The sequence below is a fragment of the Rutidosis leptorrhynchoides genome, chromosome 4 (genome assembly GCF_046630445.1).
Source record: "Rutidosis leptorrhynchoides isolate AG116_Rl617_1_P2 chromosome 4, CSIRO_AGI_Rlap_v1, whole genome shotgun sequence".
Classification (NCBI taxonomy): domain Eukaryota; kingdom Viridiplantae; phylum Streptophyta; class Magnoliopsida; order Asterales; family Asteraceae; genus Rutidosis; species Rutidosis leptorrhynchoides.
This window is the reverse complement of record NC_092336.1, coordinates 526,210,120-526,231,200: the sequence shown is the minus strand read 5'-3', so window position 1 is coordinate 526,231,200 and position 21,081 is coordinate 526,210,120. Positions and strand designations below refer to the sequence as shown.

The 21,081-nt window shown below is 32.4% G+C and overlaps 1 protein-coding gene across 1 annotated transcript; it reads left to right on the top strand.

Moving 5' to 3' along the window:
- The first annotated feature begins 13,731 nt into the window (after window positions 1-13,731).
- On the top strand, window positions 13,732-17,357 carry LOC139842543 (uncharacterized). The gene is made up of 4 exons (XM_071832670.1): window positions 13,732-15,980; window positions 16,054-16,356; window positions 16,462-16,546; window positions 16,641-17,357. The coding sequence occupies exons 1-4, from the start codon at window positions 13,732-13,734 to the stop codon at window positions 17,355-17,357; spliced, it is 3,354 nt and encodes a 1,117-aa protein (XP_071688771.1).
- Window positions 17,358-21,081: the final 3,724 nt, after the last annotated feature.

Genomic DNA, 21,081 nt, shown 5'->3' with positions numbered 1-21,081 from the left:
ATATCAATCAACTTTAAACTAAATCTTGTGGTCTAAAACTTTGGATATTATTTATAAACCTGTGAATTTCACTCAACCTTTTTAGTTGACACTTTAAGCATGTTTTGTCTCAGGTGATGATTGAGCTAGCGGTTTGCAACTTTGTGATGATAGATTTGATGCTTGCATGGAGTCCACATCGCATATTATATTTTAGTTCATAAACATTTATTTTACGTTTTAATAATAATGTAAACATGTATTACTGCTTCCGATGTTTTATTAACAAAGGTTTTATTTAAAAAGTCTCATATAGAGTCGTTCTCGTTTATACAACTGTGTTATGATATGATTGGTCACAATGACCCCTGGTCCATTTTGGGGGGTGTGATATATATAGACATATATATATGGTTGACATGAGATTATGATGAGTAAGTATCTCACTAAGTATATTAACAATGTGTGATATACATAAGAAATGAGATTACTAAGTTAAGAAACTCGAAAATGATATATATAACGATTATCGTTATAACAACGTCTTACTAGGTACATATGAATCATATTAAGATATTGATACACTTGGTTAATTATGTTAAATTATAAGTAAATATATCATTAAGTGTATTAACAATGAACTACATATGTAAAAATAAGAATACTAACTTAATGATTTCGAAACGAGACATATATGTAACGATTATCGTTGTAACGACATTTAACTGTATATATATCATACTAAGATATTCATACATCATAATATCATGATAATATAATAATTTAACATCTCATTTGATATAATAAACATTGGGTTAACAACATTAATCGAGATCGTTAACTTAAAGGTTTCAAAACAACACTTACATGTAACGACTAACGAAGACTTAACGACTCCATTTGAATGTATATACATGTTGTGTTTTGATATGTATTCTTACACTTTTGAAAGACTTCAAGAAACATATCAAAGTACTTCTACTTAACAAAAATGCTTACAATTACATCCTCGTTCAGTTTCATCAACAATTCTACTCGTATGCACCCGTATTCGTACTCGTACAATACACAGCTTTTAGATGTATGTACTATTGGTATATACACTCTAATGATCAGCTCTTAGCAGCCCATATGAGTCACCTAACATATGTGGGAACCATCATTTGGCAACTAGCATGAAATATCTCATAAAATTACAAAAATATTAGTAATCATTTATGACTTATTTACATGAAAACAAAATTACATATCCTTTATATCTAATCCATATACCAACGACCAAAAACACCTACAAACACTTTCATTCTTCAATTTTCTTCATCTAATTGATCTCTCTCAAGTTCTATCTTCAAGTTCTAAGTGTTCTTCATAAATTCCATAAGTATAGTTTCATAAAAATCAAGAATACTACCAAGTTTGCAAGTTTACTTCCAAGCTTTCTAATCCATTCCAAGTAATCATCTAAGATCAAGGAATCTTTGTTATTTACAGTAGGTTATCTTTCTAATTCAAGGTAATATTCATATTCAAACTTTGATTCAATTTCTACAACTATAACAATCTTATTTCGAGTGAAAATCTTACTTGAACTGTTTTCGTGTCATGATTCTGCTTCAAGAACTTTCAAGCCATCCAAGGATCCTTTGAAGCTAGATCCATTTTTCTCATTTCTAGTAGTTTTATCCAGAAAACTTGAGGTAGTAATGATGTTCATAACATCATTCAATTCATACATATAAAGCTATCTTATTCGAAGGTTTAAACTTGTAATCACTAGAACATAGTTTAGTTAATTCTAAACTTGTTCGCAAACAAAAGTTAATCCTTTTAACTTGACTTTTAAAATCAAATAAACACATGTTCTATATCTACATGATATGCTAACTTAATGATTTAAAACCTGGAAACACGATGAACACCATAAAATCGGATATACGCCGTCGTAGTGAAACCGGAGGCTGTTTTGGTTTGGATAATTAAAAACTATGATAAACTTTGATTTAAAAGTTGTTCTTCTGGAAAAATAATTTTTCATATGAACATGAAACTATATCCAAAAATCTTGGTTAAACTCAAAGTGAAAGTATGTTTTTCAAAATGGTCATCAAGATGTCGTTCTTTCAACGAAAATGACTACCTCTTTAGTAATTGACATGTAACTTAAATTTTTGACTATAAACCTATACTTTTTCTGTTTGGATTCTTAAATTAGAGTTCAATATGAAACCATAGCAATTTGATTCACTCAAAACGGATTTAAAATGAAGAAGTTATGGGTAAAACAAGATTGGATATTTTTGATCTTTTTAGCTACGGGAAATGTTTAACAAATCTATACAAATTATATCCTAGCTAACTTATATTGTATTATACATGTATTCTAATATATTATGTAATCTTGGGATACCATAGACACGTATGCAAATGTTTTGACATATCATATCGACCCATGTATATATATTATTTGGAACAACCATAGACACTATATATGCAGTAATGTTGGAGTTAGCTATACAGGGTTGAGGTTGATTCCAAAAATATATATACTTTAAGTTGTGATCTAGCCTGAGATGTGTATACACTGGGTCGTGTATTGATTCAAGATAATATATATCGATTTATTTCTGTACATCTAACTGTGGACAACTAGTTGTAGGTTACTAACGAGGACAGTTGACTTAATACACTCAAATCTTTAAAACATAATAAAAATGCTTGTAATTATATTTTGATCATACTTTGATATATATGTACATATTTGTATAGGTTCATGAATTGATCCGTGGCCAAGTCTTATTTCCGAGGAAGGAAATATCTGTGAAAGTGAGTTATAGTCCCACTTTTAAAATCTAATATTTTTGGGATGAGAATACATGCAGGTTTTATAAATGATTTACAAAATAGACACAAGTACGTGAAACTACATTCTATGGTTGAATTATCGAAATCGAATATGCCCCTTTTTATTAAGTCTGGTAATCTAAGAATTAGGGAACAGACACCCTAATTGACGCGAATCCTAAAGATAGATCTATTGGGCCTAACAAATCCCATCCAAAGTACCGGATGCTTTAGTACTTCGAAATTTATATCATATTCGAAGGGTGTCCCGGAATGATGGGGATATTCTTATATATGCATCTTGTTAATGTCGGTTACCAGGTGTTCACCATATGAATGATTTTTATCTCTATGTATGGGATGTGTATTGAAATATGAAATCTTGTGGTCTATTGTTATGATTTGATATATATAGGTTAAACCTATAACTCACCAACATTTTTGTTGACGTTTAAAGCATGTTTATTCTCAGGTGAATACTAAGAGCTTCCGCTATTGCATACTAAAATAAGGACAAGATTTGGAGTCCATGTTTGTATGATATTGTGTAAAAACTGCATTCAAGAAACATATGTCGATGTAATATATTTCTATTGTAAACCATTATGTAATGGTCATGTGTAAACAGTATATTTTAGATTATCATTATTTGATAATCTACGTAATGCTTTTAAAACCTTTATTGATAAAATAAAGGTTATGGTTGTTTTAAAAATGAATGCAGTCTTTGAAAAACGTCTCATATAGAGGTCAAAACCTAGCAACGAAATCACTTAATATGGAACGTTTATAATCAATATGAACGGGACATTTCATGAATACACTTGGATCAACTTCTACATTATTATCTAATATGTAGTTTTCACCTAGTATAGCTTTGACATCATTTGGAATTTGTTTGGCAATAGCATCAGAATTCTTTTTGGAAGATACACACCAAGATTTACAAATTGATTCATAGTGTTTTGACCTTTTCATTGATCTTCCTAATTCAGTATTTAATCTTTTAGTTTCTTCTGTGTATGCCATTTTATATGTGTCAAGTTCTACCTCACATTTTTTTAAGACTTTAATTTCAGCATCTTTGTCTTTGATAGTATTTTTAAGATCAAAAATTTGTGTTCTTAACCTATCAATATGATCTAAACACCATTGAAAGTCAAGAAGCAAGTACTGAAACATTCTCACTTTTTCATTATCAAGATAGTTCACAAAGTTTTGTACCTTATAAGCAGAAACTTTATTACAAGTAGAGTCTTTATCCATCTTCTCAATAGCTTTCAGATCTTCCTCAAACTTGCTAGAACCACCATCAATTACAGTGTAGCGACCCGACAAAATCTTCATTGACGGCACCGTTAACGTAGGTCCCGTTGTGTGGTCATAGTCCCTAAATGAGACACGTTTGACCAAAATTATGTCGCATTCATTTGAAACGTAAGACTTACAAAGTTTAGTTTACCAAACAGTTCGACAACAAGTTTAAGTTTACAAAAGTATAAAGTATAAATGAAATAACTTGCGACATAATTAGTTGAAAATCACAGTTACTATAAATAGCGTTAAGTATGTAGACAAAAGTTTGAATCCAAAAGTGCTATCGCTAGCATATGCATGCATGGTTGACCCCAAGCAAGTAATCAAAGTTTGCGGAAGCATGTATCAAGTAGCCAAATATAAACCTGAGAAACTTATAGAAAACTGTCAATGAAAAACGTTGGTGAAATCATAGGTGTATTAGTAAACGTGCCTTTGAACCACAAGATTTAATATAAGTTGATTATCCAAATTGTTTGCATTCCAAAAGTTGTTATTCACGAGCACCCAATTATCAATGCTTAACCAACGTTACCCCATCACAAATAGTGTTAGAACATACACTGTTTCTCAAAAATATATTTCATTCGCTAACGGTAACGAACCGTCCGAATGAGGCTCGTCAAGCCCATGTGATCACATAATATAAGTTCTCGCTTACACCCTGCAAGTGTAACTAATGATAATCGAATTGAGGCTTTTTGTTCTAACTCGCACGTGGAATGTTTGTTTTCGTACTTGTGTTCAAAGCATAAAAGTATGTAGTATAAAACCGTATATGTTTCTCATCCCATGATTTAAAAGTATAAAAGTTGTTGAAAGATGGGACTATGATCTCACCTCGAGTGCACGAGTATAAATGTACTTCACAAAGTAAACGTGTGCATGAAAGTTGCTTGGCCTTGACCTAAACAAGTAAGTTGTATCAATTAACTGGTTACGACACATGGTCAGGCGAAATGTGTTCAATTAGTCCTATGGCTCGTTACAACTCGAATATATAGCATGTGAGTCACGTTGTCAAGTTTCATGCAAGAATCAAGTATAAAGGTACGTTAGAATGATTGCATAAGTGTTTGGTTAAGTTTGACTAAAAGTCAAACTTGTTCAAAGTCAACGAAAAAGTCAACGGGGTCGGGTCGGGTCCCGAACTATTTTCCTGAGCTTAGAAATCATATATGAGCATGTTGGCCAAGTTTCATGTTGATCGGGGGTGCATAGCATACTTAGAATTAAGCGAAAATTGACATTTTTGGGCAGTCTGCCTCAGATGCTGTGATGACCCGGAAATTTCTGACCAAATTTAAACTTAATCTTTGTATGATTAATATTTCCGACACCATAAGCAAAGTTTGTAAATTTGAATCTCAAAATTTTTGAACTACTTTTATATATTTAAATACCCTTCGGTTGTTTTCGACGATTCGCGAACAATTATATGTAAATAGATACATATATACTATAACTTGAAAATGTAACGATGTATTAATTGTTTGATACCGTACATTAAACTTATTGATTTAAATATCTATTTGAATATATATGATAAGTTGAAATATTTATTATTAAAATTAATTATAAATAACTTCCAATATGTATTTAAAAACTGATTTATGTATATTAAAAAGATATATACATATATATAATTTCAAGTTATTTAGTAAACGATAGTAACATTTGTTTATTGATTCGATTGATATTCAGATAAGTTAACTAAAGCGTTTAAGATGAACCAGTAAAACACTAATTTGCTACAGTATTTTCAAATTGCTGCAGTACCCAAAATGCTACAGTGTTTTTGAAAATCACTACTTGCTACAGTGAATTGCTACAGTAAAAATTGACTTTGCTACAGCAGCTTTGCTACAATAACACTATTTTAAAATGTATTTTAACAAATAGCGAGACGATGATTTATAGAAGTAAATGACCAAAACACTCAAATGTATAAGTTATATTTTGAGTGATATAATTTAGGGATAGATTAAGGCTATATTTTGACTAAGGTACGTGTCCCAAAATGTAATGTACTAGTTTTCTCAGCGTACGAAAGGGCGTTCGAAAAACCGGAACCGGGACATAAGTCGAGTGACAACGTACGACTTATCGGAACAAAAATTACAAGTCAACTATGCATGTGAATTTAATATAATATATAATTAATTATATAAATTAAATATATTATATATATTATATTAAATTATGTCGACGAGCTAAATTACAAAAATATGTGCGCTGGAAAAACGGGCCATGCGATCGCATGGCAAATGGCCTTCAGAACCATGCGATCGCATGGGGTCTGAATTCAGGCCACACCTATAAAAGCTCGAGCATATATGTTTCTGATTCATTCCATTACTCCGTATTTATTTACTTATTATATTATTATTATTATTATTATTATTATTATTATTATTATTATTATTATTATTATTATTATTATTATTATTATTATTATTATTATTAATATTAAATCTTATTATTATTAATATTATTCTTATTGTTAGTATTACACATAAAATACTACGATGAGGTTTTGCTCGAATAAATTCAAAACAAGTTTTATGAGCGGGATAAAGCTAAGGAAATTATGGGTTATTGCCAAGGAGGTTATGGGTAATGTTCGGGGGTATATTTGTGAATCAAATCTAGTGTTTATCATCTCCGTTACGTCTACATACCTTCCTACAATATTAAATCACAATATTGATATGTAAGCATTTATATCTTATCTATTATATATTAATAGTGTATCCATGTCTAGTGCTCGAATATATATTTATACATACTTGTATACTAAATTTCGTCGTTAAACAGTTTATAATGAATCACGAATTAAATACATATATTACTGGTAAAAGGTATATGATATACATGTTTTCGGAAAGCTGGCGAAAAATCAATAACTTTTCATTTAGATATCGAATAAATTCGATGAACGTGTTAAAAGATATGATCAACTGAATTATGATTGACGTTAATTGAAATTGCTTTTGAATCTGCAATTAAGATTTAAACAACTTGTTTACGAGATTGATAAATTGGATTTTTGAATATTACCAACCGAGTAAATGAATCCTTATATAAGGTACGTCTCGTTTTGTTAAACAACTGTCAAAATTGACTTTTTGAAACGACTTTGGATAACTTTTGTATGTCGATCTCGAGCATTACGATTGTGATACACTATGACCTGACCTAGCTTGATAGACATTTATTGACCAACATATGTTCTCTAGGTTGAGATCTACGGTTATTTGGTAATCCGAGTTTCGATCACATTTTGGTGAACGACTTTATATGCTGCTAAGGTGAGTTTCATTGATCCCTTTTTAATTGCTTTTGCAATATATATTTTTGGGCTGAGAATACATGCACTTTATTTAAAACGCAATGGATACAAGTACATACTAAATTCTACACTGAGTTTGAACCGAAAATCCCTTAGCTTTGGTAACTGTTAACTGCCAGTTATAAAAACTGGTGGGCGCGAGTAGTAGTATATGGATCCATAGGGCTTGATATCCCCGTCCGAGCTAGAGCACTAACCTTTTAACGGACGTATGCTATTTGAGAAGCGTACACGTTGGTTTGCGTGTATTATTAAGATGATTATATAAAGGGTATAAAATATATATATACGTTAAGTTTAGTTACCAGGGTGCTCAATTTCGTAGAATATTTTGATAAACGTTTCTGGATTGAACAACTGAAATCTTGTGATCCACCTTTATATACAGATTATGCGTAACATTAAAACTATGAACTCACCAACCTTTGTGTTGACACTTTTAAGCATGTTTATTCTCAGGTTTCTAGAAGTCTTCCGCTGTTTGCTTGTAGTGATACAAGCTATGTGCATGGAGTCATACATGCTTTATTCAAGAAAACTTTGCATTTACAAAATCATCACCATGTATCTTATTTTGACTTCATTGTCAACGGATGTATTATGGTAAACTATTATTTATGGTGATTGTCTATATGTAGAAATCATCAAACGTTGAAAACCTTAGAAATTGATATTCATTTATTGTGTACCTTTTGAAAAGAATGCAATGTTTACAAAATGTATCATATAGAGGTCAAATACTTCGCAATGAAATCAATGAATGATGTGTTCGTCCATATGGATTTGGAGCGATCGTCACAGATGTGCCGCATCTGAGGCAGATGCGCCGCATCTGCATCTGTTTCAGCAATTCTGGGGCAGTTTACACTTAGACGATTTCAACTTCAAACGATCATAACTTTTGACTCGTTAATATTCAAAACACGTATCTTATATCGTTGGAAAGGTAATTTAAAGAGGAATACAATTTAACACATTTCATGAATCAATTCCATCATTAACAACAATGAAAATCTCAATAAATGATCGTTAAATGTTCAAAATCGAAGTTTCAAGTTCATAAAACGTATTTCTTGACTCGGGAATCCAATTTACACATACGATAAGCCGTTTTGAAGGTAATGAAACATAAAATACAACTAATCACTAACTAATAACATTTCATGGCATTCAAAGCATCAAAAGTTCGTTTTAGAGTTCATCAAACCCTAATCAAAATCATGAATTCAACCATTTTGTAAATGAAGCTTTTCTAAATCAACCTACACATCAAAATGAAGCTAATGATGCTAGTAACACATTTAATACATGAACTTTAACATTTAAACAACATTTAATCATCTAAAATCAAAGATTAAGTACACCCATTTCAAATGTTCAAACTAGTTACTCAAGACAACAAATCGAGCAAGTAATTCATATATTCATGCTAGACACGAGCCATAGACACTAACTAACACCATTTCAAGTATATAAAATGAATTTATAGAAATCTAGTGTTTTTAGAAACCTAACCCCAAGCTATGAAATTTGTACCAAATCGAAGAGGATGAAGAGAGGATTCCAAATATGTAATTTGTTTTGATGTTTGCTTCTCCAATCAGATTTAGATGATGATTGAATGGATTGAGAGAAAAAGAGTGCTCTTGAGATAGAGAGAAAAAAAAAAGGGAGAAGAGAGGTGAAGTGAATGAGTGGTGATGGTGGGGTTTGACTAGTTGACCTAGTCAACTAGTTAGGCCCCTTTGCAACTTTGGTCCCTCGAGTTTCAAAGCGGGTGCGGGAATTAACCAACGAATATTTTAAAAACGTTCGAGTAAACGAGTGATGTTATAATTAAATAACGGGAATATTATGAACGTTAGTTAACGAAAGACGCGAATTTAGATAACAAAAGGTATTATCTAAAAAATAAAGGTGTTAATATTAAATTTAACGAAAAAATGCGGGATGTTACATATAGCCATTAGACACTTATCCTCCTCCTCATCAGATGATGAGTATTCATCTTCCCATTCTTCTGTGTATAAAGCTTTCTCTTATTCTTTGTTCTTAGATCTTTCTGCTTCACTCTTTAACTTCATGTACTTAAGTTTGTACTTTCTTGCTTTATCAACAGACTTGTTGGAGTTAGCACCTCCTTCACCCTTAGACTAGCAGTCAGCAGCTATGTGTCCTAACTTGCCACACTTAAAGCATTTAGCTTTCTTTGGATCAAAAGTACCCTTGCCTTTACCCTTCTTATAACCAAACTTTTTCTGCTCAATCCTTTGAGTCAAAAGAGCCATCTGGACTTCCAGATCTTTGATCTCCTCATCTTCATCAGATTCACTATCATCATCAGAAGTTTCATCACTCTCAGATTCAACTTTGCTAAAATAACTAGAGAATAACTGCTTATTCTTCTTTGTGGTAGCCACCAATGCAGCTTCTGGATCTTTAGCAGTTTTCTTAGCATTGATCTTGTTCTTCAGTTGTGTTTCCTCAAAGTTTGATAGTATACCAAAAAATTCACTCAACTCATAGTTATCTATCTTCTCACTAATTACCATAGATGTAATTACAGACTCAAAGTTCGAAGGTAACAATTCAATGAACTTTTGACATAACACTTGTTGTGTTTTCTCTACACCAACACTTTCAAGATCATTTATCAGAACCTGAAATCTTGAATGAAGATCACTTAAAGATTCTTTAGGCTCAGCAGCAAAATTTTCATAACATCTAATCAGATTCTTCTTCTTCTGAGTCTTAAAAACAGTGACTCCTTCATAGTCATTAAGCAACAGATCCCACATAGTTTTAGCAGTCTTGGCGTGACTGATCTTTCTGAGAATTGGAACAGTAACAGCATTCCCAATAATACTCCTTATTTTGCTATCCAGTTTGAACTTGATAGCTTCTGCTTCAGTCCACCTTTCTCTTGGTGTTTCACGAAAATAGGCAGGTTGTGCAGCAACAGTATCTGTGGCAGGAACAGCAGCTATCATTGAGCCAGGAATAATGGGTCCTATTGTAAGAATATGCTCAGCTTCTTCATGAATAGATCCTAAAAACCATATGACTTTCAATTTCCAAGTTGCAAAGTCTGTGCCATCGAATATCGGCACACCTTTTCCAGCCATAACTGGGGTAGGAATGGTACTGGTAGACATATTTATAAAAATATGGATCGTTTGTAAAGATTACCGTAATAGGATTTGCACCTTACCCGCTCTGATACCAGTTATTAGTTCACAGTAATTGAACTATGAACACCAGACTCTCACTTAAACAATAGATATGAATTATTAGTGCAGAGATTGAGAGAACACGATAATAGAATAGAAGACTAATGATATTGATCGTGAAAAGTACATCTTCAAAGTAAAACACGAGTCCCTATTTATACAGTTAAACATCAAATCTGGAGATTTGGTTTCCAAAACTACATAGCTAAAAATATGGAAAAGATAAACTTAAAAACCAAACTAATATGCTAATAACTCTAAAGTCAATCTTCTGGAGATAAAACTGAATCAAAATAAATCTTCTTAAACTTTAAACATATCTCCAGAATATTCTTTAGCTTAGGCATCAAGAAATCTCAAACCGTTGACTTCGGTAAATTCCAGAGTCTGCAACTTCAGACTCTAAATTTCCAGATTCTAGCATGCTTTTGACTCATCAGATTTTCTTTTTCCCAACAACATCATAGGATAAAGAAAAATCGGGATCAAGTTATATTTAAGTTGAGAATTTAAACTGGGATCAAGTGTTGTCTTTACAGTATCTGATCATTACAATTTGGAGCCTAGTGCAGAGTCCAAACCATTTAAAACTATTGGTGCATAAAAGTCCCGAATTCGTATCAACAGAAATATAAAAGAGACAGACGACTGACTGTCGGGCCAGTCGATCGACTGTCGGCCCATTTACCATATAAGGAGGTTAACATCTTCATTTGTGGCTAATGATATAATAAGTTCCCTGGACGTTTCCTCTCATCACAACAGATCCAAAACCCACCCAAGTAGAATAACGACTCTAGGCATCGATCTAATACGATTTACGCAATCCGGTTCAACTAAATCAATTCCCGAAATTCAACGATTCGCTAGAACATCGATCCGAAGATCCGAATAGCTCCAACCAAAACCATACTGTATTGACTAAGCTATCTTGATTCTGGAAAAAAAGGAAAAAAGAATAAGTATACCTTAATCTAAAAGTCAGCAATAGAGCTGATAAAGTACTATACTTTTTGTATTTAATAACTTTGATCTTATATTGATAAGAGTTATATTTAAGTTGAGAATTTAAAACCGACATATAGATAGTTTGTTAGTTTGCTGCTTTCTAGGTACGAGTCTCATCGGAGTTTCTATCGTTGTATCCTTGTTGAAGACGTTTTCTATTCGAAAAGGCCTTCCGTGTTTATAAAAGTTTTAGTTTTTTTGCCAAAGAAAAGGATATATGATCCTGTAGCAAGTTATTTGTTCCATTTATAGGATGCAGTTATAAAACAAACTAGTTTAGACTAAATAATTTGTCTACTACTTGTAATATTATAATAACACTACTGTCATCATTAAAATCAAGTATTAAAATCTAGGGACTCACCTAACAGTGTGTACTTGTGAACAATGAATTAGAATTTTCTTTAGATGATAACCACAATTAATGGATGAATGTTTCCGAGTTTTAAAACTGATATAGTTTAAAAATAAAATATAATTATAATATTATAAATAAAATAGTATACGAGGAATGAGTCTTCTAATTAATATTCTTAAATTTTTAAAATAATTTATCTTTTTGCCCAACCACCTTCAACCAAATCTACCCACCAAACTACAGCGTAAAACAAACACTTCTAAACAACTGTTTTGAGTTAGCAAGAATTAAACACATGAGTCATGAGTACAGAATATATAGTTAAGATACATAGTTATTAATGTGTACTTGGTTGTTCATTTTAATAGATTTAGAAATGCTATACATATATAAAAATTTATTTATTCAAAATGAGTACGTTTTACTAGTAATATACAAATGTTATGGATCAAAGAGTAATATTGGAAGCACCTAACACTACAAGAAAAATGGCCATTAGTGACCAATTTTTAGTGACCACTTATTTTTTAGTCACTAATAATTCAATATTAGTTACCATAAAAAAGTGGTCATTAACTATTGGTCACTAAATAATATTAGTGACCAAATAAATACTTGTCACTAAAATTCACATATAGTGACCAAAAAGTGGTCACTTATTTAAAAAAAAAATAGATATCATTAGTAACCATTAGTAACCACATAAAATTTACATATAAAGACCAAACAATGGTCACTTATTTGAAAAAATAGGTATAACAAATTATTTTTCTCAACCTCTACTTAATAAAAATATACTCCGTATGCATAACATATAGTTTGAGTTTTTTTTGCCAAGAAACAATATTATTACATACAGTACTTACTAATTTAACATTTACAGAGATAAAATTTAATATTTAACGGAGTATAAATTTGTTTGACTAATAACTACTCCGTCGTTTATAGCTTATCACTCCCTAACTTTATTATAAAATTTTGTTTGACCAACTGCTCGTTTCCTTCCCTTTTAGATTCACCTAAACACTTCATCTTCGTGAATCGATCTCCGAAGACGTACATCGATCTGACGGCATAAATCGCTTATCAACTCCGACGGAATGAATTGCTTATCATCTCCGACGGCATAAATAGCCGGATTCTGGTAATTTCTGATTCGCTTCTTTTCTTTTGCCCAAATATTTTTACAATTAGGGCAAAAGTAAATCTCTGATGTTACATAACAATTGTAATCATAAATAGCTGATCTAGTAGGTATTATGACTCTTTTTCAGCTGTTGAAGCTTTCTCCGCCACTTAATCACCCGGTCGCCTCTTGTGGAAGCTTACTCAACCATTCTCTGTTGAAGCTGGTATATTCTATGGTGTCTCTGTATCAATTTCGTTTATATATGTATATATATAATAAGTTATTATCATTTTTTAGCTGTTCTTCTTCATTAGCGTTTTTGTAGTTTGTATTAATTTATCTGATTGTTTGACTACTTGATATATTGTCTATTAATTTTGTAGTTTGTATTAGTTTATCTGATTGTTTGACTACTTGATACATTTTCAATTAATTTCTACTTTAATCACTAAATAAATACTTGTGTTTAATTGTTTGCATAGGGATTTTTCCAGGAAATTTTGTTTTAACTGATAGTATGGACAAGTCTTGGATGAATATAGTTCATAGGACAAAGGATCCACGATTTGAATCTGGTGTCAATGAATTTCTTAATTTTGCATATCGTGGAAAGAGTAAGTCATCTAAAATTCCATGCCCTTGCAAAATTTGCAATAATTTCCGCCATCATAATAGGAGTAGTGTTTTTTCGCATTTAATGCAAAAAGGGATTACTCATGGTTATGATACATGGGTGTATCATGGTGAGTCTTGTGATGTATCTGATGATAGCGATAATGATATACCATTTGAGGAAGGTGATAGGGCTACTGATGATAGCGATAACGACCTTGATGAAATGTTAGAAAACATAGGTAACGGTATGTGGGGAAATAACTGGAAGAATAGTGATGGATCTTCATCCTCTGATGAAAAAGATTTAGAAAATCTTCGTAAGTTATTTGATGAGTCACGTCAAGAACTCTATAGAGGTTGTAAAAATTATTCAAAATTTTCCTTCATTGTTGCTATTTTACATTTAAAGACAATGAGTGGTTGGTCTATCAAATCCTTTGATGCCTTGCTTGATATCTTTAGAAAAGTTTTGCCAACTCCATCATTAATTCCAAAGAATTTCTACGAAGCAAAAAAATATAGACGTGAGTTGGGATTTCATGGAGAAAAAATACATGCATGTGTTAATGATTGCATTTTATATCGAAATGAGTATAAATATCATACTGTATGTCCCAATTCTGAGTGTAAAGAGCCTCGTTATAGTGGAAGTGATTCAAAGGTACCACGAAAAGTGCTCCGATACTTTCCACTTAAACCGAGGCTTCAAAGGTTGTTCATAGATAAAGAACTTGCTTGTGACATGAGGTGGCATAAAGAGAAGAGAGTGAATGATAATAACATAGCTAGACATCCTGCAGATAGTGAGGCGTGGAAACACCTTGATAGAGTATATCCTTTATTTGCAGAAGATCCACGCAATATACGTCTAGGGTTGGCGACCGATGGATTCAGTCTATTTGGCAACCTAAGTAATTCATATAGTATATGGCCTGTTTTTCTTGTCGTTTATAACCTGCCTCCATGGAAATGTATGAAAGAACCCTACATGTTAATGTCTATGTTGATTCCAGGTCCCAAATCACCTGGAATTAATATAGATGTTTACCTGCAACCTTTGATTGATGAACTAAATGAATTTTGGGTTGGTGTCAATGCGTATGATGCATATAGAATGGAGAAGTTTTCATTACGTGCAGTCCTTTTGTGGACTATCAATGACTTTCCGGCATATGGTATGCTCTCTGGTTGGAGTGTTAAGGGCTACAAAGCCTGCCCAATATGCATGAATGAGACCTCATCTCAATACTTGACTCATAGTAGAAAAGTAGTGTACATGGGTCATCGAAAGTTTTTGATATGCACACACCATTGGCGGAAGGATAAAAAGAATTTTAATGGGGAGGTGGATTTTGGTGAGCCAGTCATACCTAAGTCAGGTCATGAAGTTCTGAATGATATTGATGGGGCGATGGATTTTAGTGAGCCTTATCGCTTTGATAAGACGAGAAAACGTAAATATAGTGATGACACACGGGGATGGAAAAAGAAAAGCATATTTTTCAAGCTTCCATATTGGCCTGACCTAAAATTGAGACACAACATAGACATAATGCATGTTGTTAAGAATGTGACAGAAAGTTTTACTGCTACATTATTCAACATTAAGGGTAAGACCAAAGACACATCTAAATCACGCGAGGATTTGAAGGACCATAGGCTTAAAAAGAGTTTACATTTACAACCACACGGTAATTCATTCATAATGCCAATGGCTTGCTACCACTTCACGAAAAATGAGAAACACAGAGTTATAAATCTGTTAAAGTCAATCAAGTTTCCGGATGGATTTGCTTCAAATATATCAAGATGCATTAAAAAGGAAGAATTCCAATTATCACGCATGAAAAGCCACGACTTTTATGTTTTCATCCAACGAGTGTTGCCGTTATCAATTAGGGGTTGCTTGACAAAAGAAGTTCGAGTCGTGTTGTATGAACTAAGCGAGTTTATCCAGAAGTTATGTGCACGAAATGTGTATTTAGATGTTCTTGAGAAACAAGAAGCAGAAATTGTGGTCATATTATGTAAGTTAGAGCGATTGTTACCCCAATCTTTCTTCGACATTATGATTCACCTATTGATTCATTTACCATATGAAGCAAAGTTGGCAGGCCCGTCTCAATATCGTTGGATGTTCCCTTTTGAGAGGTACTTTTAGTTTTTGGTTTTTAAATTTTGAAACACATCTTAACTGTTTCTAATTACTTATCCTTTCTTTCAGGAAAATAGGTGTTCTAAAGGGATATGTTAAGAACAATGCTCGCCCAGAAGGATGCATTGCTGAGAGATACTTAGATAATGAATGTCTAACATTCTGCTCTATGTATTTAAATGATGTTGAGAGTGCATTCAACATGACTGAACGCAACAACGAAAGGATCGATATTCAAGGTCAAATTTCTGTTTTCTCATGCAAAGGGCGTCCACTAGGTAGTCGTAAAATATGTGCTATGAGTGCAAATGAGCTTAAGAAGATCCACACTTACATTCTTAATAATTGCCATGAAATGGAAAAACTGATAAAGTACGTACATTCTTTCATATAATATTATTTACTAAATTACATTATTTATATTTTATATATGATATATATTTGTTTACTAAAATTGGTTTATGCCAATTCTTATAGTGACCACAAAGTTGAACTTGAGAAAGAAAACTATAATGATGTAAATGAACGTCATGATAAACAATTTGCTTCTTGGCTTCAACAAGTAAGATCTGTTTTTGATATTTATTGAATTTAAAAGTTTGTCATATGAAATTCTAAAGTTTGTTAATCTGACTCATTTATGGTTTTTACTTTAGGGAAGTACTCGTCAACAATTATTTGCACCAGAAATTCGGATATTGTCACATGGACCATCACATTCAGTGAATCAATATAGTGGATGTATGGTGAATGGGTATAGGTTTCACACCCAAAGTCGTGAAAAGAATAGGAAGACTCAAAATAGTAGAGTAATAGTGCAAGGTTGTCATAAAACAAACATTATTGACTTCTATGGGATATTACAAGAAGTGTTAGAGTTGGAATACTTGGGTGACAATAAACGAGTGTTAGTATTCAAATGTGATTGGTTTAAGATTGATGATCGAAATGGGCTGCAGGTTGACAAAGAGTCTAGAGCAACTAGCATCAATACATCTCGAAAATGGTATAGAGATCAACCATACATTCTTGCATCACAAGCTAAACAAGTTTTTTATGTGCCTGATTTAAAGTTGGGAAGAAACTGGCATGTTGTTCAAAGCAGTATCCCTCGTGCACTATATGATATTCCTTTGGAAGAAGTATTTCAAGAACAAGAGCCTGTTTTAAATTCGGGTATTGATTTAAATATGGATAAGGCACCCCTAACAAGAGGTGGAGTTACTGTCCCACTCGAAATTCCAGATTTATCAACCATTGGTGGTGATTGTCAAAGCCTCGATGATGAAGGATTTATTGACTCTTCAGATTTAGAGTCTTCTCAAGAAGAGGAGTTTTCTGAAGATGAAGATGATTGTACTGATTCGGAATAGGCTTTAAATTAATATTCAGTTAGACTTAATTCAAAGAGGAGCCGTCTCAAGATGATTGTACTGATTCAGAATAGGCTTTAATTTGATATTCAGTTAGACTTAATTTAAAATAGGTTTTGAATTATTTTCAGTTACATTTAATGTGTCTGCATATTATTACTGAAAGCTTGGTTAATATAAAATAGGTTTTTTTCTTAAACTGTTAGCCTATTTATGTGTGCAGATTATTACTGAAAACTTTATTAATTCAAAATTGGTTATTTCCTTAATTTGTCTAACCTATTTTTATGCGCAGATCGTTAGGTAAATCTTGCTTTAGTGTAATCTACTTCAGCTTTATGGATCAAACAAGACATCCGGTGAAGGAGAATCTAAGTTATCCAAAAAACAACCAAAAACAGCGGGTATGGAAATATTATTACATCTTCTTTGTTTAACCTAAAGATCCTCAATATATTTTTCTTTTATAGATCTCTGGTCATTCTATGGAGAATACACATCCTATGGAGAATACTAACATCTTAAACACGGTATATTCTCATATACTTGCCAACATCTCAACAAGGAAATATTAATTGTTTTTCATCAGTGTTTTTGTACTTTATATTAATTTAGCTGATTATTTGAAAATTGTGTTACATGTTATCAAGATGGTTGGACGTGGTATAGGGGTCATGAAAAGGTCTGGTCTTCAAAAGTCAAGTAGTACCGGTGACTTTCCAAGAAATAACAATATCCGGTTCCAAGATGATGAGTTGTATACACAAGATACAATGCATTCTTTTTCTCCAAGACATGTGAGAAGAGCATATTCTAATGTGACAATGGACGAAAATGATGAACAAGAGCAGGAAGTTGATTTTGATTCTGATTCTGAGACCGACACAATGGATCCTCAACAAGATGAGAATATTAGTTCAACTTCATATGGTATGTAGTTAATTTAAATAAAGTTTGTTTCATGTGTTAAATTAATTAAAGTCTGATTTGTTAGTCTGTTGTTGTGTTTTTCTTTAATGAATCTATTCAGAAACATCTTTTACCCGGAAAGAGTCTAGGGTTTTGAGACAAAAAAGAAAGAGGCGCATGAAAGAGAGAAAATTAGTATTTGAATTTGATGAATTTTCAAGACGAATAGTTGGTGATGATAGCCAATTTTTTATCACCAAGGGCGGATGTTTAATGCGAGAGCATGCAAAGTTTGATGGAACCACTTGGAAAAATCAACCACCTTTATTGAAGACGGATATCATAAACAAAGTTATGGTAAGTTTTTATTATACTGCAGTTTACATCTTTAATTACTCATGTAATAGTAATAATAATAACAATTTTTTTTTTAGGAAAATTCAAGTTATGATCCAAATTGTTCGACTATGGAACGCGTTATGCAGACACAACTAGGAAACCAACATAAGAATAAACAGTGGAGGCTTCATTGTTATTATGATACATTTCCAACAAAAGACGATGCACTTACTCATCCCCCAAAGGGTATTAAAGTTCAGGATTGGGTACTTCTTTGTGAGAGGTTTGCAAGTGAGGATTTTCAGGTTTGAACGACAACTTACTTTTATATCAAACTATGAATGCTCATTCTTTTTTACTAGCAAGATCTCGTATGTTGTTTATAGAAGATTCATGACTAGATATAATGAATTCAGACTACAATTATATGTATGTTTTTGCAGAAGGTGAGTGCCAAAAACAAGAAAAACAGAGCATTTAATAAAGTTCCACCGGCTATTGGCACGGTTTCAATTGCAAGGATAGTTGATATGGTGAGTAGCTTTTGTAAACCGTATAAATTGCATTTTTCATTGTTTTGTCCTCTTTTAAGATGTTCATATGAAACAGAAAAGGAGAGAAGGACATGAAGTTTCAGCAATTGATAGATACAAAATTGCTCACTTTTCAAAAAAGAAACAAAAGATGATAAATGAAGAGGCAGAAAACACTTTGGTAATTTTTACTAGAGCATAATTAGAACTAAGTTTGTATTTTAATTAATTAATTTGTTATAATAACAAGCTGATATGCTATGCAGAAACAATTGCATATTGAGGAAGCTAATTCTTCATGTACTGCAGCAGAGATATGCTTGAAAAATCTAAAACGTATTCCTGGATACATAAAAGGGCGTTCAACTTCTACAAAACAGGTTTTGGCTATAGAGAATTTAAGAATGGAGGTAGAGTCTGAAAAGAAAAGATCAACAGCTTTGGAGGAACGGTCAACATCTTTAGAGGGATTAGTTTGGGGGTTTCAACAAGAGCAATCTCAATTTCTCGAGGAGCAAAAGTACATGAAGGAGGAAATGAAATTTATGAGAGAGGAGTTAGTCCGGTTAACTAAATTGCAACCTCAAGATACTGTAAGTTCAAATAAATCTTAAAAATTTGCATTTTTACTTTGAATTATGTGTAGAAATGGCTTGTATGGCGTAATTATTTAGAGCTTAGGAAGCTTGGCTTACACTAGTTCTTGAAATTCACCTTATAGTGGGTGTAGTGAAAATTTTGTTTAAAGAACATCAGGTATGCTTTATGCTTTATAAGGGCATTGACCATTAGGTACCAAAACCCCATCATATAATTCCAGGTGCTTATCATATAACATCAGATTGCATAATCATTGAAGCTCAATTCAAGGTGTTGTTGGTGCTTAATAGTAAATATTAGTCATAGTCAATATGATTGCATAGTCTACTTCTTGATTGTATTATTTTTGATGTATGCTGTGTAGTTTTATGATGAATCAAACCCCTGTTTTTATCAGCTTTTTAATATTGTCTGCAGGGTACTAAACATCAGTGGGAGAAGCGTAGTAAAAGCTTGGCCAAGAAGAGATCTAGTGCAGCGTAGTCTTATATCTTTCTTCTTTATTATTGTCGATGGTTTTGTGATTTTGTAATTGAAGTTGAAAAACTATTCGATGAGGGATTAGCAAGTACATGCTTGGTTCTACAACTAGTTGTATTAGTTGATAAACTTGGTTATATGAATACTTATTAGTTTGGGTTTTTATGTTTAAATGATTTGTTATATATATTTGTTACCAGGCTGTAGAAAATGATGAATCAAATAGTGATGAGTGACCATTATTTATAAGTATATTTGATCACAAATAGTGATATGAGTGACCATTATTTAGTCAAGTGATTAAAATCAGGGACCATGTTTTAGTCACAAATGGTCAAAAATGAGTGACCATTTTTTGGTCACAAACGTTCAACGTGAGTGACCACTTTTTGGTCACAAACGGTCAATATGAATGACCACTTTTTAGTCATAAAGATCAAAATTAGCGACCACTTTTTAGTCACAAACGTTCAATGTGTGTGACCAATTTTTGGTCATAAATGTTCAATGTGAGTGACCATTTTTTGGTCACAAACCGTCAATATAAGTGACCACTTTTTGGTCACAAACGGCCTAGGTGAGTGACCATATTTTAGTCACTAATAATAGTGACCATAAAAAGTGACCATGATATATTAGTCACTATAGTGACCAATTTGAGATTTTGGTCTCTAATTAAATTTTGTGACGGACCTATAGTGACGAAGAGTGACCAAATAATTTTGGTCACTAAATTAACTTAGCGACCATTTTTGTATGATTAGTGACCAAAAAGCCCTCGTCACTAAAACCCATTTTTCTTGTAGTGTAATGATGATGATAGGTGTGCTTTCAGTTATCTCATGAGAAATTTTCTGTTGCAG

Coding starts and splice junctions, on each gene's coding strand:
- LOC139842543 (XM_071832670.1), top strand. CDS start 13,732: ATGGACAAGTCTTGGATGAATATAGTTCATAGGACAAAGGATCCACGA. Junction 15,981..16,053: donor TGGATGTTCCCTTTTGAGAG/GTACTTTTAGTT, acceptor CCTTTCTTTCAG/GAAAATAGGTGTTCTAAAGG. Junction 16,357..16,461: donor GAAATGGAAAAACTGATAAA/GTACGTACATTC, acceptor CAATTCTTATAG/TGACCACAAAGTTGAACTTG.